At 42.9% G+C, this 27,977-nt stretch overlaps 1 protein-coding gene across 1 annotated transcript in view; it reads right to left on the bottom strand.

Moving 5' to 3' along the window:
• LOC141073962 (uncharacterized) overlaps nt 1-27,977 on the bottom strand; it is a 59,778-nt gene that overhangs the window by 30,208 nt on the left and 1,593 nt on the right. The window contains 1 exon segment of the mRNA XM_073561492.1: nt 22,521-24,028. Coding sequence (XP_073417593.1) covers nt 22,521-24,028 — 1,508 coding nt within the window.

Below are 27,977 nucleotides of genomic sequence, written 5' to 3' on the forward strand. Positions count from 1 at the left end.
AATAGATATAGACACATAGAATACATATATATATACATGTATATGCATTCTGTGTGTCTATATCTATTCTTTGGTTTATGTTATAAACCCTGTCATAGGGCTCCATTACATGTCCATTTTGCAAGCCTGCGAGAAAATCTCGCCATACGGATTACATACGGATGCTTACATGCGCAAAATACGCGACCACACCTTGCTTACGGATGACATACGGAGCACTGTTTAGGGGTCATTCATCCGTATTACGCATGTAAAATACTGACCGTATTTTGCGTCGGTTAGTGTGACCCCGGCCTAACACACAAAACCCAGATGTCATAAAAAGGTTAAACATTGCATAGCCAATGTCAATAAAATTGTACCGATGTTTTGGTCCAATGTGAACAGGCACTCATGAACCCAGATTTTATATATCTAATCCACAAGATTTCAAATTATACCGATATTTTGGTCCAATGTGAACTGGCGCTGGTATACACAGGTTTTATATCTAATCAACGGTCAAAACCTATGGACCCTATTATATCGGTATTATGGACCAATGTGAACAGGCACTAATATGCACAGGTTTTGTATATAGTTGAAAGGTCAAAACCTATAGACCCTATTATACCAATATGAGCAAGCACTAGTATACATAGATTTTATATATAGTCAAAAGATTAGAACCTTTACTCCCTGTTTCATCGGTACTTTGGTCCAATGTGAACAGACACTGGTATACACAGATTTTATTAATAGTCAGAAAGTCAAAACCTGGGAAAGATGCGGGCTCACCACTTGAGCCGACATCAAAGGGAGAGAAGCTACCTGCACCGTACTAGTCGTGAAGGGGTTAAGGAAAATGGGGAAAAGGGAAAAATTAAAGGGATAGAAAGAAAATGAAAAAGATTGGTCTGCACCGGATAGGCCGGGATAGGGGTTACGGGACACATGTAATACCTTATATATAAAACATTTAAGAGGCGGGAAGGGAAGAGAAGGAATGGGAAAGGCGAGGATAGAAAAGGGGAGAAAGGAAGAACAGCTGTAACCAGGCAGAGAGACGAGAATCTAGAGGAATCCTGACTGTTACATCATGGAAGATACTGAGTGTTGGAGTCTGATAGCGCCGCAGTTCTCATGAAATCTGCGCTCTCTGTGGTCTGAAGACCCTGCGGACCTCTGGGGTTTTGATGCGTTTTCCCATTATAGGCTTCTTCTGAAAAAAACGTATTAAGATAAAATATGTATGAAGAGAAAACCGCCGTCACATTTATAAGCGCAGAATCAAAGCTTTTCTGTACTAATAAAAAAGTGTTAAATGCGGCTTCATATCTGCTAAAAACATCAAATATGGAGAAAAATGCAAAAAAGAAATGCAGCAAATGCGCAATAATCAGGGAGGATTGTCACTACGTCATCTGGGTCAGACATTTACAGAAGAAAGAACGCAGCATTTACGCTACGTGTGAACACGTCCTCCGCATTACACATTTTGTTTCTCCCGTAATTTACCGATTCCTGTAAATAATCTGATCGCTGTGTTCTGCGGGTCATTACAGTTATATTGGCACAACTATGTCCGGGTTATTCACTGATTTGTGATGCTTATTATTTTAAAAAAAACACATTAAAAATGATATTTTTTTCATTATCAGGTGTTTTTCATTATTATTAGTAATTTTATAGGATGAAAAAATCTCTTATTCTCTTCTAGAATTCAGAAACAACCATTGTACACAGCAGTGTATTTCTATCTGAATAATCTGCCTGTAGTCAGAGCCTGGAATATGGATCAAGTGCACACAATCCTGCAGCCACTTCATTGGAGCTTGTGGCTCAGCAGCTTACAGTGCCTGTCGGTAATGTTGAGGCTGTGGGTTCAGGATCTGCGAGTCTAACATTAAAAAATACATTTTTGTAATTGCTTATTATTTTAAATACTTTTATAGGAACAAAAATATATATTTTTCTTCCCCTCAGTATACAGGCACCATAAAAAAAGCATTCTTATACACAATGTATTGCTATGGATATGTATACTCTGCTTCTGAGTTCATTGCCGGCAATATAGAGGTCAATATGACCAAATTCTCCCATCTCCAGCATTGTGAGCTGTGGCTCACTGGTAAAGCAGCAGCCTGTGGAGACTGAGATGGAAGCTCATAGTCCTGGGGAGACCAATCACTGAAGGGAGAGGAAGTTAATATATAATTTAATTTATGCACTTAGCAGAGAGAAGCGACTCCTTCCTCCAAGCAGGAGGAGCTACAGGAGCATTGAAAACGTTGGAGAGTGGAATATACACTCACTGGCCACTTTATTAGGTACACCTGTCCAACTGTGTGTTAAGACTTAATTTCTAATCAGCCAATCACATGGCGGCAACTCAGTGCATTTAGGCATGTAGACATGGTCAAGACAATCTCCTGCAGTTCAAACCGAGCATCAGTATGGGGAAGAAAGGTGATTTGAGTGCCTTTGAACGTGGCATGATTGTTGGTGCCAGAAGGGCTGGTCTGAGTATTTCAGAAACTGCTGATCTACTGGGATTTTCACGCACAACCATCTCTAGGGTTTACAGAGAATGGTCCGAAAAAGAAAAAAAATCCAGTGAGCGGCAGTTCTGTGGCCGGAAATGCCATGTTGATGCCAGAGGTCAGAGGAGAATGGGCAGACTGGTTCGAGCTGATAGAAAGGCAACAGTGACTCAAATTGCCACCCGTTACAACCAAGGTAGGCAGAAGAGCATCTCTGAACGCACAGTGCGTCGAACTTTGAGGCAGATGGGCTACAGCAGCAGAAGACCACACCGGGTACCACTCCTCTCAGCTAAGAACAGGAAACTGAGGCTACAATTTGCACAAGCTCATCGAAATTGGACAGTAGAAGATTGGAAAAACGTTGCCTGGTCTGATGAGTCTCGATTTCTGCTGCGACATTCGGATGGTAGGGTCAGAATTTGGCGTAAACAACATGAAAGCATGGATCCATCCTGCCTTGTATCAACGGTTCAGGCTGGTGGTGGTGGTGTCATGGTGTGGGGAATTTTTTCTTGGCACTCTTTGGGCCCCTTGGTACCAATTGAGCATCGTTGCAACGCCACAGCCTACCTGAGTATTGTTGCTGACCATGTCCATCCCTTTATGACCACAATGTACCCAACATCTGATGGCTACTTTCAGCAGGATAATGCGCCATGTCATAAAGCTCGAATCATCTCAGATTGGTTTCTTGAACATGACAATGAGTTCACTGTACTCAAATGGCCTCCTCAGTCACCAGATCTCAATCCAATAGAGCATCTTTGGGATGTGGTGGAACGGGAGATTCGCATCAGGGATGTGCAGCCGACAAATCTGCGCCAACTGTGTGATGCCATCATGTCAATATGGTCCAAAATCTCTGAGGAATGCTTCCAGAATCTCTGCCACGAAGAATTGAGGCAGTTCTGAAGGCAAAAGGGGATCCAACCCCTTACTAGCATGGTGTACCTAATAAAGTGGCCAGTGAGTGTAGAGGTTGGGAGAACAGCTGAGATGTGACATGACAGTCCAGCTGAATCTGGGATGGTTGGGAGCTATGCAATTGAGACGCTGTTGTGTCATTACCTTAAAAAGGCGGTCCATGCTCGGAAATTCTACTAAGATGAGTAGTCAAAATTCCTCCAGAAACTCACTGCCAGTTATTGCAAGCGCTTGATTGCAGTTGTTGCTGCTAAGAGTCGCCCAACCAGTTATAAGATTTAGAGGCAATCACTTTTTCACACAGGGCCCTGGAGGTTTGGATTTCTTTTTCCTTATATAATAAAGATCTTCGTTAAAAAACTGCATTTTGTGTTATCTTTGGCTAATATTTACATTTGTTTGGTGATCTGATACATGTGTGACAAACATGCCAAAGAATAGGAAATGTGTGTGCATATGTCTAATATACATATATACAGTGTGTGTGTATATATATGGTGATGGTGAGGAGGCAGGGAGGAGTTTGTGTGGAAAATGGAGAAGGCGTGCTAAGTGCTGGCTCACAGGCCACTGCAACGCATAGCGGAGCTTGTAGTATTAGAGCGCAGTACGCCGGGGGACAAGAAGTGATTGATAAACATCAGAGCTGCATCTGGCAGACACCAAGTGAGGCTATCTGCCTTATAAAGGTATATATTACTATAATAAGAGTATGGAGGCATTACTGGCACATAATAGTAAGATTAGTGAATACAAAATTAAACGAATTAGGGTAGTGGATAACTGTTTTAATATTTGGTACAGAAACCTTTGTTTGTAATTACAGAGGTCAGACGTTTCCTGTAGTTCTTGACCAAGTTTGCACACACTACAGCAGGGATTTTGGCCCATTCTTCCATACAGATCTTGTCCTAATCCTTCAGGTTTCAGAGCTGTCGCTGGGCAACATTGATTTTAAGCTCCCTCCAAAGATATTCTATTGGGTTCAGGTTTTGAGACTGGCTAGGCCACTCCAGGACCTTGAAATGCTTCTTAGTTCCTCTTGCTGTGTGTTTTGGGTCTTGGGTCATTGCCATGCTGGAGGACCCAGCCACGACCCATTTTCTATGTTCCAACTGAGGGAAGGAGGTTTTTGGCTAAAATCTCGCGATCCTTGACCCATCCATCCTCCCTTAAATATGGTGAAGTCATCTTGTCTGTTTTGCAGAAAGACACCCCTAAAGTATGATGTTTCCGCCCACCGTGCTTCATGGTTGGGATTGTGTTCTTGGATTTGCACTCATCTTTCTTCTTCCTCCAAACATGGCAGGTGGTGATGATAGCAAAAAGTTCTATTTTGGTCTTATCTGACCAAGTGACATTCTCGCTTGCCTCCTCTGGATCATCCATTGTTATGAGTGAAGGAAGACACTAAATAAAAAATAAATAAATTGCCTTCGTCACTCAGGGTCCACCATGCGGTGGATGGAATAACCGCTGCTAAAAGAGGCAGAGCACTAAGGCGGTAATGTGCACTGGGTTTTAACGGTACCCAGTGCACTGAAGCAGACTGTTATATGCACAGAGCTGCAAACAAAAGCATAAATAACGCTGAGTCTGTACAGGGTCACAGACTTCCAGTGATGCAGATACGGTATTAAAGGTCACGGAAGTATCCTTAAACACCAGGACTACTCCTTCTAGACCTACCGTAAAAATAGGATGCGGAACGTCGCAACTGCGAACGCCCGACAGGCTGCAACCGCAGCGCGGCGTGAACTTAGCCGCAGAGAAAGCACCGCTATGCTGCAAGCGCGATGCAGGACGCTAGCTGCTGGCAAAGATGAAACTGGAGTGCGCTGGTGCTGGCGCTAATACTGACTGATGCCCAAACACTCACACAGACGTATTATCAGAGGGAAGGGGTTCTTAATAAGTCAGTCACCAGTCCAAGCATCCATCACCATACATACAGCAGCCGTATGAAAATACTAGCGCATGGCGGAACGGCCATGCGCACTTTTTATAGCGTACGGAACCTGCCAGAAATCTCCAGGTCTCCAAAAGGAGCCAATAGGATCCGGAGCAGGACCTGAGCACCTGACTCCTGAACTCCAGTGGGAGCTCGTCTCGTGAGCATGCTCAGAAGATGGCACAAAGGACTTAGCCTCTGGAGATAAATGTGAGAATCTGGATTCCTGCATAGGCATGGTAGAAACCAGATTCCTAACATCCAGATGGCCATTGGCAAACTTCTAATGGGCCTTGACATATGCTGGTGTGAGTAGCAGGACCTTGCGTGCCCTGGAAGATGTTAATCCATGATGGCATAGTGTGCTTGTAGCTCTATTACCGGCACCCCTGCATGGTGGGACGCCAGCTTACTCACTGCCTCAGACCCTCGGCACAATCCCCAGCGTTCTCCTGCTTCCTGGTTGTGTGAGCCCCGCAGCTCCCAGCGGTGCACCTAGTACACACATGCGCGCACTAAAGGGGCAGAGCAAGTATATACTAAATACTCTTAGCTTGTTGCTCAGAGATATTTAGTATAATTACTACGCCTGGAAGATGGCTTCCAGCTAATTGCTGGGAGTCATCCTATATAAAAGACTCCCTCTCCCTTAGGGATTCGCCATGCGACGTGTAGAATCATTAGTCAGTAAGGTGTACTACTAGTGAGTTATGAGGTCCCCTGGTCCTGGTTTGGCCAGTGTCCTAAACCTGTATTCCTTGCCCCAGTGTGGCCAGTCCTGAATCCGTCATCCCCTGGTCCCAGAGCAGCCAGTGTCTGAAACTCATTCCGGTGTGGCAAGTCCTGTATCCGTAGTCACCTGGATCCAGAAAGGCCAGGGCCTTAACCTCATTCCCAGAGCGGCCATTGCTTGAAGCTTGTCCATGAGTGGCCAGTGCCTGAACATTGTCATCTGGTCTGTTTGGCCAAACCCTGTTCCAGTATCATCGACCAGAGTGTCTTAACCTTGCCCTAATCAGTGTCAGTAACCATTCTGTAGAGGTACCAGAACTTACTAGTCTGAACAGAAACCTATCCCTATTCAGTGTCAGCGAACCTGACCCCTGGGGTCTGCAGCTGCAATATTGGGTTCTGCCCAGGAGTGGTACCTGGCAGCTACCTGCAGGTCAGTCTGTATCCACCAGTGAACGCTAGGTAGCTGATTAGCTATGCACACTTCCTGAGCAGGCCCAGTCCTGTGATCCCAGCTCTCTTCAGGTCATTGACCCAGTCTTACCATGTAGTTCTGGGCTTTCTGACCTTTCTCAGAATCTTCCTTACCCCACGAGACGAGATCTTGCATGTAGCCCCAGACCGAAGAAGACTGACAGTCAACTTGTTTTTCTTCCATTTTCTAATAATTTTGTCAACAATTGTTGCCTTTTCACCAAGCTGCTTGCCTATTGTGCTACAGCCCACCCCAGCCTTGTGCAGGTCTACAATTTTGTCCCTGGTGTCCTTAGACAGCTCTTTGGTCTTGGCCATGGTGGAGAGGTTGGCGTGTGACTGATTATCTTGAAAGGTGTCTTTTATATAGGCAACAATTTCAAACCGGTTGCAATTAATACAGGTAACAGCAGAGTAGAAGGGCTTTTTAAAGAAAAACTAACAGGTCTGTGAGAGTCTGAATTCTTGGTGGTTGGTCGGTGATCATACACTTATTTCATGCAATAACATGCAATTTCATTATTTTAAAATCATACAATGTGATTTTCTATTTTTTATTTTTAGATTTTCTGTCACCGTTGAAGTGTACCTGTGATAAATATTACAGACTTCTCCATTCTTTGTAGGAGGGAAAACTTGCAAACCGGCAGCGTATCAAATACTTATTTTCCGCACTGTGTCAGGATCTTGGCTGTACATGTCCTTAAAGATTCATTTCTTACATTCGCATCGACATTTTTCAACCAAACTGTGAAGTCGTGAGCGATGAGCACGGTGAGAGATTTCACCAAGATATTGCATCTATGGAAAAAAGAGATCAAGGACAATGGAATCCATCAATGCTTGTAGATAACGTTGGACCATTGTAGGAGATGACCCGGTGCAGGAGTACAAGAGACAAGCAAAAAGAGCTGTCACTGAATGAGGGCCACAGCTTATAATGCAATTTCTGTGACTGTGTGTAATCCGTAATAGTGTTTAGATATGTCTAAGGCTAGTTTCACACTTGCTTTTTTTTGCAGCGCGTTTTTCCCGCAAAAAAACGCATTAAAAAAACGCATACAAAAGCATACAACTGCTGCGTTTTTTTCAAGCATTTTTATGAGCATGCATGAAAAAAACGCAGCGTTTTTATGCGTTTGTAAGCGTTTTTAGTGCGTTTTTACCGCGTTTGCGTTTTTTTCCAACATTAGGTGGCCCCTCACACTAACCCAAACCAAGACTTTACTAACCCTAACCCTGACCCTGACCCTAACCCTAACCCTAACCCTAACCCTAACTAACCCTAACCCTAACCCTAACTAACCCTAACCCTGACCCTAACCCTTAACCAAACCATACTTAACCCTAACCCAAACCCTAAACCCTAACTAACCCTAACCCTAACCCTGACCCTAACCCTAACCCTAACTAACCCTAACCCTAACCCTAACCCTGACCCTAACCCTAACCCTAACCCTAACTAACCCTAACCCTGACCCTAACCCTAACCCTAACTAACCCTAACCCTAACCCTGACCCTAACCCTGACCCTAACCCTTAACCAAACCATACTTAACCATAACCCTGACCCTAACCCTAACCCTGACCCTAACCCTTAACCAAACCATACTTAACCCTAACCCTGACCCTAACCCTAACCCTAACCCTGACCCTAACCCTTAACCAAACCATACTTAACCATAACCCTGACCCTAACCCTAACCCTAACCCTAACCCTGACCCTAACCCTTAACCAAACCATACTTAACCCTAACCCTGACCCTAACCCCAACCCTAACCCTGACCCTGACCCTAACCCTAACCCTAAACCCCTTTAACTAACCCTAACTCTAACCCAAACCCCTAAATTCCATGGTTTAAAAAAAAAAACGCTTGTGCAAAAAAACGCATACATAAGCATGCCAATGCGCACATATGCGCACCCATAGGCTATAATGGCCATTTTTAGCGCAAAACGTGCGCATATGTGCGCATGCGCTTTTTTGCAGGGCCAAAAAATGCAACATGCTGCGTCTGGAAAATACCAACGCATACCCCAAAAAAACGCAGCGCATGAAAATCGCATACATGCGCATGGCAGCGCGCAGGTATGCGCACCCATGTTAAATATAGGGGAAAAAACGCATGCGCAGGTTAGCGTTTTTTTCCAGCGCTAAAAAACGCAAATGTGAAACCAGCCTTAGATATTGGAATTGCTGCTAAGCTTCCTCTAAGTATCAGACAATTGGCCTAACAAAATATCACGCATCTTTATATTTGCAGAAATAATGTTTCCGAGTCCTGAAACTTTTATGTATCAATAACATGTAGTGGTAAAAGGAAAACTTGTAGATGTCGTAGAAACAAGGGACAAGTAAAATTGTCATTGTCAGACCTGAATTCAGAAGGAGAGAATCAGGAGGACACGGCTCGTTTCATAACTCAACCGGACAGCTTCATTTTAACCAATGAATTTTTATTAAATGTTAAACAGCTATAAGTCCTACAGTCAGCGCAGAGACCATAGAGTCGGTGATAGGGGCATCACATATGACTTGGCTCCTAGAGAAAAGGAAAAACCAAGGAAAACTGAAGCACAAAAAATAGGGATCATACGAACTAAGGGGGGTAAGAGGGAAAGGTAGACATTGCTCCATGAAACTTTAAGCTGATTTTCATCATGCCGTAATTATTTAGTTTCAAAGGCAGCGTAATACAATAAATAAGAGGGGTGGTGTTGTGAGTTCATTCTCTGGTTCACCAGTTGTGAGTTCTCCTTCCAGACTCCCTCTGGTGGTAACAGGAGGTAGTGAGGATGATTTGATCGCTGGAGATCTGCCACCTGAGAATGAGGATGACGATTGGATCTCAGGAGTCTCAGATTGGATTTAATACAGCCGACGCCCTATTCAGTTGCTGGTGATTCCTTCTGGCTTGTCAGCTCTTGGTTTTCAGCTCTGTTCCTGTCATCTAAGCTAAGTTTTTCTGCTAATGTTCACACTTGATTTTGTTGGTTTATTCAGTTTTTTGTGTGGTCAGCCAGCCCCTGCTGAGGGCTGTGCCGAATTTCCACTCTTATTTATCAGTATTTTGCCAATTTGCTTTTTGTCCCGTACTAGTTTGGTCTCTTTTTGCTCTGTCTCAGAATATTTGAGAGTGCTGATATAGTGGGAGAAGTCTAGTGACTTCAGGGTTAATTTTGCTATCAGAAGTGTTGGACATTATTTTTGTAGGGTTTTTTGCAGTGTCTTTCCTTTCCTTTCCTCTCTAGTTAGTTTGGGCCCCATCGCTTGCTCAACCTATTTTCCTGCCTGTGTTTGTGCTTTCATCTTGTTTCACCGTCAATACATGTGTGGGGGCTATCTATTCCTTTGGGGTCTGCTCTGGGGCAGTTAGTTTTCCCCTTTACATGCTTCAGGCTTATTTAGTCCTCCGGCCGTGACGGGCGTCTAGGAACATCGTAGGTACGCTCCACGGCTGCTGCTAGTTGTGTGGTAGGATCAGGGATCTGAAATCTGCATAGTTACCAACCTTTCTGGTTTTCTGTGGCTTAGCTTGTTTTGCTTTTTTCTCCTCGGTGACCCATTCATAACAGAATCACCAGCCATACCGCAGATTCTACGGTACTCAAAAGCAGGAAAAAGTTGTTAAAAAAAAGTGTCAGAATTTTTTTTTAAATATTTTTTCCTTTTTTTTCTCTGGGGCCGTAGGAGGATTTTTTTTTCTTTTTCCTAATGGAGATTAAGCAATTGTCTGATCGTGTGGAGCAGCTGGCTGCTGAAGTGCAGGGAATTTCCATCTACCTCATTCAGTCACATGCTGCTGAACCTAAGATCCCTACTCCTGATGTGTTTTCTGGGGATCGGTCTAAATTTTTGAATTTTAAGAATAATTGTAAATTATTTCTGGCCTTGAAGCCTAACTCATCGGGGAGCTCTGTGCAGTAGGTTAAAATTGTCATCTCCTTGCTGCGCGGCGATCCCCAGGATTGGGCTTTTTCTCTGACACCTGAAAATCCTATTCTGACTAATGTGGATGCATTTTTTCAAGCCTTGGGGTTGTTGTATGATGAACCTAATGCTGTTGATCAAGCTGAGAGAACCCTGTTGGCATTAAACCAGGGTCAGGATTCTGCAGAGTTATACTGTCAAAAATTCCAAAAGTGGGCGGTCCTTACTACATGGAATGATGGTGCATTGGCAGCTCTCTTTCAGAAGGGTTTATCAGAGACTGTAAAAGATGTTATGGTGGGATTTCCTATTCCCCCTGGTCTGGATGATTCTATGTCATTAGCCATTCAAGTTGATCAGCGTTTACGTGAACGTAAAACTACACGGGAGGCGCTGCCATCTTTTGAACAAACGTCTGAACCTATGCAATGTGATGGGGTTTTGTCTAGGGCGCAACGTCAGGAGTTTAGAAGGCGTAATAAGCTGTGTTTTTTCTGTGGAGAAGCCTCTCATATTATTTCTGTCTGCCCAAAACGAGAGAAACGTTTTGCACACACATTTGCTGTGGGCAGTATACAACCTAAGTTCCTTTTGGCAATTACTCTGATCTGCTCCTTATCCACGTTTTCCACGAAGTCTTTTGTGGATTCAGGAGCAGCATTGAATCTGATGGATTTGAACTTTGCTAAACGTTGTGGTTTTTCCATGACGCCTCTGCGGACGCCAATTCCTTTGAGGGGTTTTGATGCTACTCCTTTGGCAGAGAATAAACCTCAGTTTTGGACCCAGGTGACAATGCGAGTTGCCCCAGACCACCAAGAAAATTGTAAATTTTTGGTGCTGCATAATTTGCATGATACCATTGTTCTGGGTTTTCCTTGGTTGCAAACTCATAATCCAGTTTTGGATTGGAAATCTGGGTCTGTGGTGAGTTGGGGTTGTCAGTGTGTTCTTAGAGACGCTCCTGTTTTCTCCACCTCTCCTCAGTCTCATGATATTCCTGATTATCTGGCTGATTTTTCTGATGTATTTAGTGAGAGTAAGTCTGCGTCTTTGCCTCCTCATAGGAGTTATGACTGTGCAATTGAGTTGATGCCTGGGTGTAAATTTCCCAAGGGTCGGCTTTTCAACTTCTCAGTACCCGAACATGATGCTATGCGATCCTATATTAAGGAGTCATTGGAGAAGGGTGATATTAGACCATCCTCGTCACCTTTAGGTGCTGGTTTTTTTTTTGTGGCCAAGAAAGATGGTTCAATAAGACCGTGTATTGATTATCGTTCCCTTAACAAGATGATGGTTAAATATCAGTACCCGTTACCTCTGATGTCTGATTTATTCTCCAGAGTTAAGAGTGCCTGCTGGTTTACTAAGCTTGACCTCAGGGGGGCATATAATCTTATTCACATCATGCACGGGGATGATTTGAAGACGGCGTTTAATACTCCGGAGGGACATTTTGAGTACCTGGTGATGCCTTTTGGGCTCTCTAATGCCCCTTCTGTCTTCCAGTCCTTTATGAATGATATTTTCCGTGACTTTGTGGATAAGTTTTTGATCATCTATCTGGATGATATTTTGATCTTTTCTAGTGATTGGGATTCTCATGTGGCACACGTCCGGACTGTGTTCCGGATTTTGAGGGAGAATTCCCTGTTTGTTAAGGGATCGAAATGCCTCTTTGGTGTACAGAGGATTTCATTTTTGGGATTTATCTTATCTCCATCGACTATTGTAATGGACCCGGCCAAGGTACAGGCCATTTATGATTGGGTTCAGCCTACTTCTTTGAAGGCCCTCCAGAAGTTTTTGGGTTTTGCTAATTTCTATCGTAAATTTACAGGTAATTTTTCTGGTTTTGTCAAACCACTGACTGATCTGACCAAGAAGGGAGCTGATGTGCTGAATTGGTCTCCTGAGGCTATCTCAGCATTTCAGGAGCTTAAGCAGAGATTTACTTCAGCTCCAGTTTTACGACAACCTGATGTCTCACTTCCATTTCAGGTGGAGGTAGATGCTTCTGAGATTGGTGCAGGAGCTGTTTTGTCCCAAAAAGACCCTGTGACTTCTAAGATGAATCCCTGTACCTTCTTTTCTCGAAAGTTCTCCCCATCTGAACGCAACTATGACGTGGGGAATCGGGAATTGTTGGCCATGAAGTGGGCATTTGAGGAGTGGAGACATTGGTTGGATGGAGCTAGACATCAAGTTGTGGTCCTCACCAATCACAAGATTTTAATTTATCTGGAGTCGGCCAAAAGCTTGAATCCTAGACAGGCTAGATGGGCCTTGTTTTTCACGCGTTTTAATTTTGTGGTCTCTTTTCTTCCGGGCACTAAGAATGTTAAGGCAGATGCCCTTTCTAGGAGTTTCTTTGCTGATTCTCTTAATGTGACCAAGCCCGTTACCATCCTAGGTGAGGGGGTAGTTCTTTCTGCCATTTCACCCGATTTGAGACGTGCCCTGGAGGAATTTCAGGAGGATAAACCTGAGTGTTGCCCTATGGGAAAATTGCATGTTCCTGACCAGTGGAGAAAGAGAGTGATGTCTGAAATTCATTGCTCCGGATTGGCTGGTCATCCAGGTATTTTTGGTACCATAGATTTGGTGAGTCGGTCCTTTTGGTGGCCTGCCTTATCTCGTGACGTCAGGAATTTTGTACAGTCCTGTGGGACTTGTTCTCGGTCTAAACCCTGTTCTTATTCTAGTGGGTTGCTGATGCCCTTGCCGGTGCCCAAGAGGCCATGGACCCATATCTCAATGGGTTGTATTTCTGATCTTCCTGTCTCTCAGACAATGACTGTTATCTGGGTGATTTGTGATAGATTTTCGAAGATGGTCCATCTTGTACCACTCCCAAAGTTGCCATCTTCCGCTGAGTTGGTGCCCTTGTTTTTACAACAGGTGGTTCGGTTACATGGGATTCCTGAGAACTTTGTGTCCGACAGAGGAGTCCAGTTTGTTTCCAGATTCTGGAAAGCCTTTTGTTCCTATCTGAGAATTCAGTTATCCTTATCCTCCGCATTTCATCCCCAGACCAATGGACAGACTGAGAGAACAAACCAGACCTTGGAGTCTTATTTGAGATGCTTTATATCTGCTGATCAGGATGATTGGGTCTAATTTTTGCCCTTGGCCGAATTCGCACTGAACAATAGAGCTAGTTCTGCCACTTTGATGTCACGCTTTTTCTGTAATTTTGGGTTTCATCCTCGATTCTCTTCAGGGCAAGTGGAATCTTCGTCCTGCCCAGGTGTGGACACTGTGGTTAAGAGAATGCATCAGATATGGGACCAAGTGGTGGATAAGTTGTCACTCTCTCAGGAAAAGGCCCAGCGATTTTCCAACCGGCATAGGACCATTGGTCCCCAGTTTAAAGTGGGTGATATGGTTTGGTTTTCGTCTAAGAATATTCCTATGAAGGTTGCATCTCCTAAATTTAAGCCAAGATTTATTGGTCCTTATAAGAGTTTGGAAATTCTTAATCCTGTTTCGTTTCGATTGGCTCTTCCAGTTATGTTCAAGATCCATAACGTATTTCACAAATTTCTGTTGAAGAGGTTTGTTGAGCCAGTGGTTCCTATGGCAGCACCTCCTGACCCTGTGTTGGTTGAAGGCAATGTGGAATATGAGGTAGAGAAAATATGGGATTCTCGTTTGGTTAGACGGAGACTCCAGTATTTGGTCAAATGGAAGGGTTATGGTCAGGAGGATAATTCTTGGGTCTCTGCCTCCGATATTCATGCCAATAGATTGGTTCGTGCTTTTCACCGGGCCCATCCTGATCGGCCTGGTGGCGTGGATGAGGCTTCGGTGACCCCTCCTCAAGGGGTCTACTGTTGTGAGTTCATTCTCTGGTTCACCAGTTGTGAGTTCTCCTTCCAGACTCCCTCTGGTGGTAACAGGAGGTAGTGAGGCTGATTTGATTGGTGATCTGCCACCTGAGAATGAGGATGATGATTGGATCTCAGGAGTCTCAGATTGGATTTAAGACAGCTGATGCCCTATTCAGTTGCTGGTGATTCCTTCTGGCTTGTCAGGTCTTGGTTTTCAGCTCTGTTCCAGTCATCTAAAGCTGTTTTTCTGCTAATGTTCACACTTGATTTTGTTGGTCTATTCAGTTATTTTGTGTGGTCAGCCAGCCCCTGCTGGGGGCTGTGCTTAATTTCCACTCTTATTTATCAGTATTTTGCCAATTTGCTTTTTGTCCCTTACTAGTTTGGTCTCTTTTTGCTCTGTCTCAGAATATTTCAGAGTGCTGATATAGTGGGAGAAGTCTAGTGACTTCAGGGTTAATTTTGCTATCAGAAGTGTTGGACATTATTTTTGTAGGGTTTTTTGCAGGTTTGAGACAGTGTCTTTCCTTTCCTCTCTAGTTAGTTTGGGTCCCATCGTTTGCTCAACCTATTTTCCTGCCTGTGTTTGTGCCTTCATCTTTTTTCACCATCAATACATGTGTGGGGGCTATCTATTCCTTTGGGGTCTGCTCTGGGGCAGTTAGTTTTCCCCTTTTCATGCTTCAGGCTTATTTAGTCCTCCGGCCGTGACGGGCGTCTAGGAACATCGTAGGTACACTCCACGGCTGCTGCTAGTTGTGTGGTAGGATCAGGGATCTGCAATCTGCATAGTTACCAACCTCTCTGGTTTTCTGTGACTTACCTTGTTTTGCTTTTTTCTCGTCGGTGACCCATTCAAAACAGGGTGGTATAGTGTTTAAGCCCTTTCTGACATCAGACGTACTATTCCGTCCATGTTACCTGGGCCAATTTGACCATTGACGGAATAGTATGTCTCGGCGATCGCCCGCACACACGAGTGGTGTGCGGCCGATCGCGGCCAGGTGTCAGCTGATTCTCACAGCTGACACCCAGCACTAAGTGCCAGGAGCAGTCACAGACCGCTCCCGGCATTTTAACCCCTGAAATACTGCAATCGAACACGATCACAGCATTCCAGGAGCAGGCAGAGGGCTGACAGTCCCTCTGCCTTTGGATCGGAGACCCCACAACATGACGCAAGGTCGTGATCACTGCCATGGTAACCCGATGTTGTCACGATCCGGGGCTAAGAAACTTCCTGGTCTTGCGCAGTGCAAGTCAGGCGGTCTCTCAGTGTCACGGCACTAAGTGTAGCGCTGACAGCTTCTATAGCAGGGGTGGGTAACCTCAAGCTCCAGGGCCATTTACGGCCCTCAATGACCTTTTATCAGGCCCCCGAGCAGATTCTCAGGGACTGCATTCTTGGGCAGGGAGTTGTATTTTGATTGCCAGAAGCTCATTAATTTCTTCTTGCTCTGTTAGCACACACACGCAGTGTTCACTACTGAACATTGAAGGGCATACAATAAAAGATTGAGTCATGAAACCAGTGCCAGAGTCAGGATGTACTTTGTGGGCGGAGTTTGTACGGCCCCCGAAGGATGGTATAAATATCCAAATGGCCATTGGAAGAAAGAAGATTCCCCACCCCTGTTCTATAACATTGGGATGCTGCTTCATCTGCCTGCCATAAAAGCGATCAGCCTGCAAAAAATGACTGTCCCATAGTGGGACAAAGTGTAAAAGATAGAATGAAATAAAAAAACATGTAACTAATTGTAAAAATATAAAAAAAAAAAATAAAAAATAATAGAATAAATATTGACTTTTTTATTAACATTAAATATTTGAATTAAAAAAATCTAAACAGTAAAAGTACACATATTTGGTATTGCCACGTCCATAACGACCTGCCCTATAAAACTGTTCCACTAGGTAACCCCTTTAGTGAACACCATAAAAGCAAAGGCAAAAAACAACGCTTTGTCATCATACAGCCAAGCAAAAAGTGGAAAAACACGTGATCAATAAATAAACATGGTACCGCTGAAAACATCTTGTCCCGCAAAAAAAAAGCCCCCATACAGTGTCATCAGTGGAAAAATAAAAAAGTTATAGCTCTAAGAAAAAGCGATAAAAAAATAATAATTTTTTATATAAAATAGTTTTTATTGTATAAACATAAAAAAATGATATAAATGAGGTATTGCTGTAATTGTACTGACGCAAAGAATAAAACTGCTTTATCAATGTTACCACACCTGGAACGGTATAAATGCCCCCCCAAAAGAAATTCATGAATTGATGGTTTTTGTTCATTCTGCGTCCAAAAATCAGAATACAAAGCGATCAAAAAATGTAAAAAAATTATAGCTCTCAAAATGTGGTGATGCAAAAACTATTTTTACAATGAAAAGCATCTTTTAGTGTGTGACAGCTGCCAAGCGTAAAAACCCGCTATAACACCTCATTCACGTGTCCTGATATTTCTGGTACTGGTACTGTGGCGGCGATCGGCACAAGCAGGGGAGAATGATGAGAGTCGTGTTCAGCACCTGGAGCTGGGGAACAGCGCTTACTGTAACGCTTCTTCCCCGGTGCTGATGCGTGTCACATGAATGACATCCATGTGTTTTATGTGTGCACGTATGCTGGCTGTTTTGTGGCCCACGCTGACATTAAAAATCGACATCAGCGTGTTTTGCTCATGGACAAACGGTCCGTGGAAACACACTGACATGTGCACAGACCCATTCACTTGAATAGGCAAATAGTGCTCCGTTCCTCCCGAGTCTCTCCGCATGGCTGCCCAATGGTATAAAATTCTGTGACACACCTATGATGTCTATATGATCACTGCAAACCCTAGATGAATTCATTGAGAGGTGTAATTCATAAAATGGGGTCACTTATAGGGGGTTCTACTGTTCTGGCACTTCATGGGCTCTCCCAGTGTGTCATGGCACCTTCAAACCATAACAGTAAAATGTGGCGCTCCTTCCATTTTGAGCTCTGCCATGCACCTAAACAGTGGCTTACCCCAACATATGGGGTATCAGCGCACTCAGGACAATTAGCACAATAACTCTTGGGGTCCAATTTCTTCTGTTTCCCTTGAGAAAATAAAAAATTGGCTTAGAAAATATCATTTTTGTGGAAAAAAATATTTTTTACTTTTATGGCTCTACGTTATAAACTTCTGTGAAGCACTTGAGGTTCAAAGTGCACACCACACATTTAGATAAGTTCCCTGGGGGGGTCTAGTTTCCAAAATGGGGTCACTTGTGGGAGGTTTCCACTGTTTAGGCACATCAGGGACTCTCCAAATGCGACATGACACCGGCAGACCATTCCATCAAAGTCTGCATTCTAAAACGTCACTACTTCCCTTCCGAGCCCCAATGTGCACCCATACAGTAGTTTTCTGCCACATATGGTGCATCAGTGTACTCAGGACAAATTGGACAACAACTTTTGAGGTCCAATTTCTACTGTTACCCTTGGGAAAATAAAATATTGGGGACTAAAAATCATGTTTGTGGAAAAAATGATTTTCATATTTTTACGCCCAGACGCTATAAACTTTAGTGAAATACCTGGGGGTTCAAAGTTCATATCACACATCTAGATAAGTTCCTTGGGGTGTGTATTTTCCAAAAAGGGGTCACTTGTGGGGGTTTCCACTGTTTATGCACATCAGGGGCTATCCAAACGCAACATGGCGTCCAATCTCAATTCCAGCCAATTTTGTGTTGAAAAAGTCAAACGGCGCTCCTTCCCTTCCAAGCTCTACCATGCGCCCAAACAGTGGTTTACCCCCACATATCAGATATCAGCGTACTCAGAACAAATTGCACAATAACTTTTGCAGTCCAAAATCTCCTGTTAGCCTTGGGGAAAAAAATAATTGGATCTGAAGCAATGTTTTTATAAAAAAAAGTTAAATGTTCATTTTTTTTTTTTTTAAACATTCCAAAAATTCCTGTGAAGCACCAGAAGGGTTAATAAACTTCTGACATGTGGTTTTGAGCACCTTGAGGGATGCAGCTCTCAAAATGGTATCACTTTTGGGTATTTTCTATCATATAGACCCCTCAAAGTGACTTCAAATTTGATGTGGTCCCTAAAAAAAAAAATGGTGTTGTAGAAATGAGAAATGGCTGGTCAACTTCTAACTTTTATAACTTCCTAACAAAAAAATTTTGGTTCCAAAATTGTGTTGATGTAAAGTAGACATGTGGGAAATGTTATTAAGTCTTTTGTGTGACATATCTGTGTGATTAATGGGCATGAAAATTCAAAATTGGAAAATTGCAAAATTTTCCACCAAATTTCCATTTTTTTACAAATAAATGCAAGTCATGTCAAAGAAATTTTACCACTAACATGAAGTAAAATATGTCATGAGAAAACAATGTCAGAATCACCAGGATCCATGGAAGCGTTCCAGAGTTATTATCTCATAAAGGGACAGTGGTCAGAATTGTAAAAATTGGCCCGGGCATTAACGTGCAAACCACCCTTGGGGTAAAGGGGTTAATGGCTAACTGAAAAGATGGTAACACATTGCAAGCTTTCCAGACAATTCAGGTCTCTTCAGGCATAGAATAATACAAAATCTGAAGAATCACATAGCACAGACATAATGCAATAGGTAAGACAAATGACGTGAAGTAGAACTATCATTATGGGAGAGGGATAAACAGTGGTGGTCATAAATATTGGAACAGTTCATAGATTAGGAGTGTGAAAGTTTTATTGTCCCCTGATAGGGGTCTGGTTCTGTGTTGTGATGCCCCACTAGGTCTGAGAAAATTCCTTAATTGATATAAAAAGACATGAATCCCTGCGACACATTCATTCCTGCATTGAGAGTGTCAAAGGCTGTCATGAGTTTATATTCCCAGATCCTTCTGTTTCTCTGAGATTTGAAGTTACCTTTTTAATACAAGTAATTTCATGTCCATGGTGCTGTGATCAGGGCTACAAAAATGTTTTGCCACACGTAGATCTATTCTTTTTTCTCTTATTGTGTAGTTGTGAGAATTCATCCTTGTTCTAAGTTTTTGCTATGTCTCTCCCACATACAGACCCCCAGTTGGTACAAATAATTAAGTACACCACACTTTCATACCTTACACCACTCTTAATTATTTGTGGAGTTACAACATTTGACATTTGCCTGCATTTTTATAGCTACACATGGTTTACACAAATTATATTTTTTTGTCTTAACTCTATACTATTTACCATTAGAAGCTGTGTATTTTTGTAATTATCTGTATGTATACATGATTGATTACCACTTCTGTCTCTGTAAAAACAATCCCCTTTAATCCCTTTCCGACATTTGGCATAAATGTATTCCAATGTCGGACTCCCTTCCTTTGATGTGGGCTCCATCACTGAGCCCACATCTTTTCCGGCACATGTCAGCTGTCAACTACTCCACCTGTGGCACGCACACAGAGATGGGGTAACAACAAGTGTAGGAAGATGACAGTCCATTGAGTCCATACAAGGTGCAAAGCCACTTGATCCGAGAATCACAACCTGGCTTCCCCAAACGTATCCATGGTTCAGCGATGGTCAATGGAGCAGATCTGTATTCTTCCAACCAAGGCTGAAAACCCCTAGGTTGTTTCCTATAGAATGAAAGATCCGTGACCTTCGTGATGGAGCCATGATGTAAATGGCTGCCGTCCTGTCTCTGGTCCTTTTGGGATGTATAGATGTCTTGGCAGAATCTCTCTAGCTGTTTCTCTCTCTGTCTCTTTATACAGAGGCCTGTAACCTATTTGTACACTTAACAAGTGTCCCTCATTCAGTATTTACATAAAGGGTAAGAATGGAGATGAGAACAAGTAGCATTACTTGATTATTTAAACTATTTGCATAGTTTTTCCCTCTCTGCTTTAGAAGTCAACAAACTGGCTCCATAACATAACGCATAATTAGCATATCAGCAAACATCACTAGTGATCAAGGATAAGCGCACAATAAAAGTCAATATTACCGGCTTACACAAACAAAAGTCTGTTTTCTTGACCAACTAGAAATCAACACTTAAATTTAAAGCCAACATACAGATAACATTCTATTATTCTTCGTTTGCTAAAAAATAGTCGTCTGGTTAATTAAGGAACAATGCTGTATGTCTTCACAATGCCAAAAGTAAAAAAAAAGTTTTTAAAAATATTAAAAAAATTAAAAAAAATATAAAAGTTCAAATTCCCCCTTTTGCCCCATTTAAAATAAAACAATAAAAAAATACATATTTGGTATTGCTGCATTCAGAATCACCCGATCTATCAACATAAAAAAAGAATTAACGCGATCACTAAACGGCGTAATGAGAAAAAACGTAAAACAATGCCAGAATTAAGTTTTTTGGTCGCCACACTATTGCATTAAAATACAATAACAGGCGATCAGAAGATCATATCTGCACCAAAATGGTATCATTAAAAACGTCAGCTCGGCCCACAAAATATAAGCCTTCACCCAACCCAAGATCATGAAAAATGAAGATGCGACGGGTATCGGAATATGGAGCAATTCTTTCATACTTTACCTAATGAAGAGGAGTTATTTTTAATGATAAATGTTTGTTTTGGGTCGTTTATTTTCTGTTGGTATATGGTTTATTCTATAAAACTCCCATATAATATTCTCACCTTGAATTTATTCTATAAAACTCCCATATAATATTCTCGCCTTGAATTTATCCTATAAAACTCCCATATAATATTCTCACCTTGAATTTATCCTATAAAACTCCCATATAATATTCTCACCTTGAATTTATCCTATAAAACTCCCATATAATATTCTCACCTTGAATTTATCTTATAAAACTCCCATATAATATTCCATCCTTGAACACACGCCACGTGCATCATGCTTTTGTACAATTTGTGAATAATATATATAGGTTCTCCTCGTCTGAGTTATTTTTGAAGGTCAACAAAATACGATTTTCGTGTCATTCATTTCTCACACTCTAGGTATAATAATGACTTTTCCCTGTGTGGGATTTTTGATGTTTAAAAAGGTTTTCGGTACCTGCTTTCTTGGGTGTCTTGAGGTTGTTATGTGATGTGAGCAGTGTGCCCAATCAGCGCTGACGTCACTGTCCCCACCTTCGGACAAATCAAGCATCATGAAGCCGTCAGAGAGCAGCCGCAGCCCTGGCCTCCTGTTCATGTTCAATATGTCCGAAGGAAGGAGCAGTGAAGCTGACGCTGATTGGGTGCAGGGCTCGTGTGATGTGAGAACCTCACATAAGCCCCGGGACAGTGAGTCTCAACACCACTGAATTGGAGCCGGCACGCCAGCGGACTATGAGTGTTTTTATTTTAATGAGGCCAAACATAAGGAATGAGTTCACTGAGAAAAAAATATATATAAACCGTGTTTTTTGGACTATAAGACACACCTAGGTTTAGAGGAAATTAGGAAAAAAAATTTGAAGCAAAAAATGTGGTTAATTCTGTACTTAATATCCCTTATCCTGGTATATATGGTCCCCTCATCCCTATTCTGATACACATGGCCCCCTCATCCCTACCCTGGTATACATAGATCCCTCATCCCTATCATAGTATGCATGGCCCCATCCTTATCCTAGTATGCAGGGTCCCATCCTATTGTGGCATGATTGGCCCCATCCCACTCATGGTATGCCGTGCCCCATCTCATCGTAGTATGCATGGCCCCATCCTTATCCTAGTATGCAGGGTCCCATCCTATTGTGGCATGATTGGCCCCATCCCGCTCCTGGTATGCAGTGCCCCATCTCATCGTAGTATGCATGGCCCCCATCCTTATCCTGGTATGCAGGGCCCCCATCTCTTCCTAGTATGCAGGGCACCATCACTATTCGGGTATGACTGGCCCCCCATTCCAGTCCTGGTATGCATAGCCCAATCCTTATAATTGGCCCCCATCCTGGTATCCATGGCCCCATCACAAAACATTAAAAAAAAAAAGCATTACACTTACCTACCCGGCGCTCCCTTGCTGAATCCTGCTCTGATACCAGCAACTGGTTCATGCTTGTAAGCAGCACATGGCAGGGACATAATGCATTGCTCACAAGCAGAGCACAGCTGCCGGAGTACTCGCCGTTAAAACTATATCAACATTATGAACATAAAAAAGGCTTCTCCCCTATGTGACATCTCTGATGTTTATTAACAGTTGATTTCCAAGTAAAATATTTCCCACATTAAGAAAATGAAAAAGGCTTCTCCTCTGTGTGACTGCTCTGATGTCTAACAAGATTCCCTTTCCGGTTAAAATATTTCCCACAATCTGAACAGGAAAAAGGCTTCTCCCCTGTGTGAGTTCTATGGTGAGTAACAAGCAGTGATTTACGTGCAAAACATTTCCCACATTCTGAACAGGAAAAAGGCTTCTCCTCTGTGTGACTGCTCTGATGTCTAACAAGATTCCCTTTCCGGTTAAAATATTTCCCACAATCTGAACAGGAAAAAGGCTTCTCCCCTGTGTGAGTTCTATGGTGAGTAACAAGCAGTGATTTACGTGCAAAACATTTCCCACATTCTGAACAGGAAAAAGGCTTCTCCCCTGTGTGACTGCTCTGATGTCTAACAAGATTCTCTTTCCGGATAAAATATTTCCCACAATCTGAACAGGAAAAAGGCTTCTCTCCTGTGTGAGTTCTATGGTGAGTAACAAGCAGTGATTTATGTGCAAAACATTTCCCACATTTTGAACAGGAAAAAGGCTTCTCTCCTGTGTGAGTTCTTTGGTGTATATCAAGATTCCCTTTCTGGTTAAAACATTTCCCACATTTTGAACAGGAAAATGGCTTCTCCCCCGTGTGAGTTCTCTGGTGACTAAGAAGATGCCATTTCTGGTTAAAACATTTCCCACATTCTGAACAGGAAAAAGGCTTCTCTCCTGTGTGAGTTCTTTGGTGAATAAGAAAAAGTGATTTTTTGTGAAAACATTTCCCACATTCTGAACATGAAAAAGGCTTCTCTCCTGTGTGCGTTCTATGGTGTGTAACAAAATCTGATTTATGTGTAAAACATTTCCCACATTCTGAACAGGAAAAAGGCTTCTCTCCTGTGTGCGTTCTATGGTGTGTAACAAAATCTGATTTATGTGTAAAATATTTCCCACATTCTGAACAGGAAAAAGGCTTCTCTCCTGTGTGAATTCTCTGGTGTCTATCAAGAACCGATTTCTGATTAAAACATTTCCCACATTCTGAACAGGAAAAAGGCTTCTCTCCTGTGTGAGCTCTCTGGTGTCTATCAAGAACCGATTTCTGATTAAAACATTTCCCACATTCTGAACAGGAAAAAGGCTTCTCCCCTGTGTGAGTTCTATGGTGAGCAACAAGCAATGATTTACATGCAAAACATTTCCCACATTCTGAACATGAAAAAAGCTTCTTTGCTAAAGGAGCAGTTTGTTTTGTAATGCCTCTTTTGTGACTTTGATTTTCCTTATTAGTCAGTAATGAATCAGAAGATGGGACCTGTTTCATAGGATCAGATGACAGATCTTTGCTGCGAATGGATGATGGTATATCTGGAGTAATAGCAATCACTTCAGTTGTATCTTGTAGGATCTCAAGATCATCAGATTTAAAACTTGAAGATGTCAGCTGTCCCTCTGATCTCCTGGTACATTCATCTGCTAAGATAAAAAAAAAAAATTATTTTTAATAAAATATCCTTGAGTTTTATATTTTTGAACATTTCTACTTAAACTGTCCATAAAAATGGCAAGCTATGTAAAAAACTTTAATTATTTACCAAGACAATGACAGTTCACAGTCTAATAGAAAACCTTGTTGGATGAACGAGTAGTGTGCGGTGTTCAACTGTTTGGTTTCTTTTTATTCAATATTTGGGAGGCAGAATGAACAATCAATGTTATGTAGGTGAAAATAATACCAATTCTCATCTCACAAAAAACAAGTCCCCACTCAGGTCCATCATCTGTCAGTGGAAAAACAGAGGTTCCCACACTATTAGTGGCTCAAAGGCTGCTGAAAAGTAACAGAGTTTCTATAAATCAATCCAGCAAAATCCGCTCTCACTTCGGAGTCTTGCAGTGTGCGCAAACAACATCTAGGATCCCTGTATTTAGCAATATTATAGTGAGAAGAATCCACTTAATTTGTGGTGTGTGTCTCCTGGAGCACAATCTGGGCACTATGTGCTGGGTAAGAAAATGGCAAATGTGTAATTTTCACTCTCCAACATCCACTAAGTGTTAATTTCCGGGAAGTGGCCGTGGCGTCAAAATATTCATTCCTCCTACACACGTGGTTAAAATTGTTGGTGCCCCTCGTTTAATGACAGAAAAACCCACAATGGTCACAGAAATAAGAATCTGACAAAAGCAATAATAAATAAAAAAATCTATGAAAATGAGCAAATGAAAGTCAGACATTGCTTTTCAACCAGGTTTCCACAGAATTAAAAAAAAAATAAAACTCATGAAATAGGCCTGGATAGAAATGATTGTACCCTTAACTTAACCGCTTCGTGACCACCAACGTTAGATAAACGTCGGCGCTAGCAGGGCTTTGTGCAGCGCGGACGTTTGTCTACGGTTGGCGGTTTTGTGCTCATCGGGACCCCACATACCTTATAACTAGGGGATTCAACCGCACAACGCTTCCTGTGACCCTTGACCTCATTGAGATCTGATTTGTTCAGGTCCTGATGACATCAGCGTCACACCAGCCAATGAAACAAATCACTAGGAAAGTTTGCTGCAGCAATCAACTTTCCCGGGTGATCTGCCCCATAAAAACGCTGTTTCTCCTCAGATCTCCTGTCAGTGAGAGATTAGAGGAGAAACAGTGTTACAAGAGCTGCTGGGAACAGCTGTGTCAGTCAGCGATTGTGGTATAAAGTAAAAAACAGATAAGGCAGGTTAGGGTTAGTGCTATAGATAGGGTTAGTGTTGGGGCTAAAGTTAGGGTTTATCCTAAAGTTAGGATTAGGCTAAAGAATTAGGCTTTTCTCAAATGTTTCCCCAATTATTTGGTCACGTCGTAGTTTTCAATTTCCGGTAAAAAAATAAAAATGAATAAAATGTCCCGTCAGTACTATAGTGCAGAGGAGGCTTATACACTTTTATGTTCTGACAGCGAAGAAAGTGCAGTGTCAGATGGCGATGTGGATTTCGAGGGCTTTAGTAGCAGCGACAGTGATAGCTCAGAAATGAGCAGTGATTCTGGTCCATCCTCACACACAAGGACCAGTACAACAAGAAGGACAAATAGCGCTTCTGGAGAAATGTCTCCAACTCAGGGAACAATGCCCAGTACTAGCGCTGTCCCTAGTGCTCGAGAATTGGCGCACACCAATGTCCAAGGGGCTTTGCCTCTTGATGTAGCATTTCCCAGATGGGAGGCTTCGGATTCGGCTACTCCATTCATCCCTAATTTTAATGCCATTCCTGGTATAAATGTGGAGGTGGAAAATTTGGGACCAATTATTTTTTTTAATTTGTTTCTGACAGATAGCTTGCTAGAGCATATTGTCCTACAAATTTATATGTGTCCCAATTCATCAGCCAGAATCCACGATCCTATTATGCTAGGTCAAATTTATGGACACCAACTAATGTCCTAGAATTGAAAAAATTTTTAGGACTTACAGTCGCTATGGGGCTTGTTAAAAAAATGAGCATTCAGTCCTATTGGTCCAACCGCCCTGTTCAAGCAACCGCTATGTTTTCTGCCGTTCTTCCTAGGACCCGTTATCAAATGCTTATGAGATTTTGGCATTTTAATGACAATAGTCAATGCCTGCCCAGAAATGTCCCAGAACATGACAGACTATTCAAAATCAGACCGATCATCGAAGACTTTACAGAAAAGTTCTTGTTCTTAAAGCTCTACACCCCAACAGAAAACATTTCCATTGATGAGTCCCTTGTAAAATTGAAAGGAAGACTGCACCTCAAGCAATTTATTCCTTCTAAGAGGGCAAGGTTCGGAATAAAGCTCTATAAAATGTGTGAGAGTTCAATCGGATACACATCAGCTTTTCACATTTATGAGGGGAAAGACAGCCAACTAAACCCACCAGGAGGCCCTACTTATCTGGGGACATCTGGAAAAATGGTTTGGGAGCTGATAACTCCAATTTTACAAAAAGGCTACAATCTGTATGTTGACAACTACTACACCAGCATACCTCTATTTAAAAGTCTGGTTGAACATAACATAGGGGCTTGTGGGACCATTCACAAAAACCGTCAGAGGTCTCCACAATCATTGGTCAGCAAAAAGTTCTGAAAGGTGCAGTCAGGGGCTTTACACAATGGAGAGCTGCTTGTCCTTAAGTATAAGGATAAAAAAGATATGTTTATCCTGCGCTCGATCCACACAGATGCCACAAGGGCCACTGCAGACCAACGGGGATCCACTACTCCAAAACCTGTGTCTGACATTGACTACAACAAATATATGGGGTGTGGACCTTGCAGATCAGATTCTACAGCCATACCAGGTATCAAGAAAATCATATATCTGGTATAAAAATTTAGTCATGTATTTGTTTCAGGTGGCCACATATAATTCTTTTGTGTTATACAAAAAAGCCGGAAATGCAGATACTTTCCTTGATTATCAGGAAAAGGTCACTGAAAATCTTGTTTTTGAAAATTTTGTCCCCACCAATCCTTTAGAATCTGAAGATGTCAGAAGACTCACTGAGCGACATTTTATTGCACTCATCCCAGTAACTGAACCAAGAAAGAACCCCCAGAGAAGATGTCGTGTATGTTCCTAGAGAGGAATGAGGCATGATCCCCGCTATTATTACCCACAATGCCCATCACTGCCAGCCTTATGCCTCCATGACGGCTTTACAATCTTCCACACAGAACCACGTTTTTGAACTGTCTTGACATTCAAGCATTTGGTTTATTTAGTGACAGACACATTTGAGTAGAGCTGACTTAACAATTTCCGGGGGTAGGTGGGGGGAGGTCTCCAGAGACACTGTCACGCTTACGCTCCCGCTCCCGCTGGTCCCACGCTCGCCGCCTCCACCGCGCGCTCGGCTCCTGCCGCGTCCTCCTCTGGCTCCACGCTGCCCGTGGCCTCCGAGCGCGCCCGCCGTTCCAGCGCGCCCCTGCAGCGGGCGCGCACCCACCGGCACTCCAGCCTCTTGCGCCGCAGTCAGCCTGACTGCTCTGCCCGGGGCGCATGCGCAGCTCACACCCCGGGTCTCAGCACTGGCTAGCCGGTTCTCTCTCCGCCCCCATGACCCTGCTGATCCGACTCGGAACTCATATCCCTATAAAAGGCAGCCTCTCCTCTGGATCGCTGCCTGATCGTCTATGGTATTCCATGACAGACTCTCGGGTCCACCTAAATCCTGCCTAGCACCCAGCCTTGCTTTAGCATACCGCCTTGCTTCACTAGCTGAACTCTCACCGCCTTTGCATTTTCTTCCAGAGCCGGCTGGTCCAGTCCGTTCCTGCCTCCTCCCGTGTGTGCCTCTTCTGTCTGTCCCTGCCTGCTCCTGTGCCCCGGTCATCCTCTCCATTTAGCCCTGCAGCCGTTCTTCCTGTGTCCTTCGGACGGTCCTGTCTGCATTTCATCCCGGTGACT

This window comes from Dendrobates tinctorius, unplaced genomic scaffold, assembly GCF_039654945.1.
Source record: "Dendrobates tinctorius isolate UK_male_01 unplaced genomic scaffold, ASM3965494v1 ptg000321l, whole genome shotgun sequence".
NCBI lineage: Eukaryota > Metazoa > Chordata > Amphibia > Anura > Dendrobatidae > Dendrobates > Dendrobates tinctorius.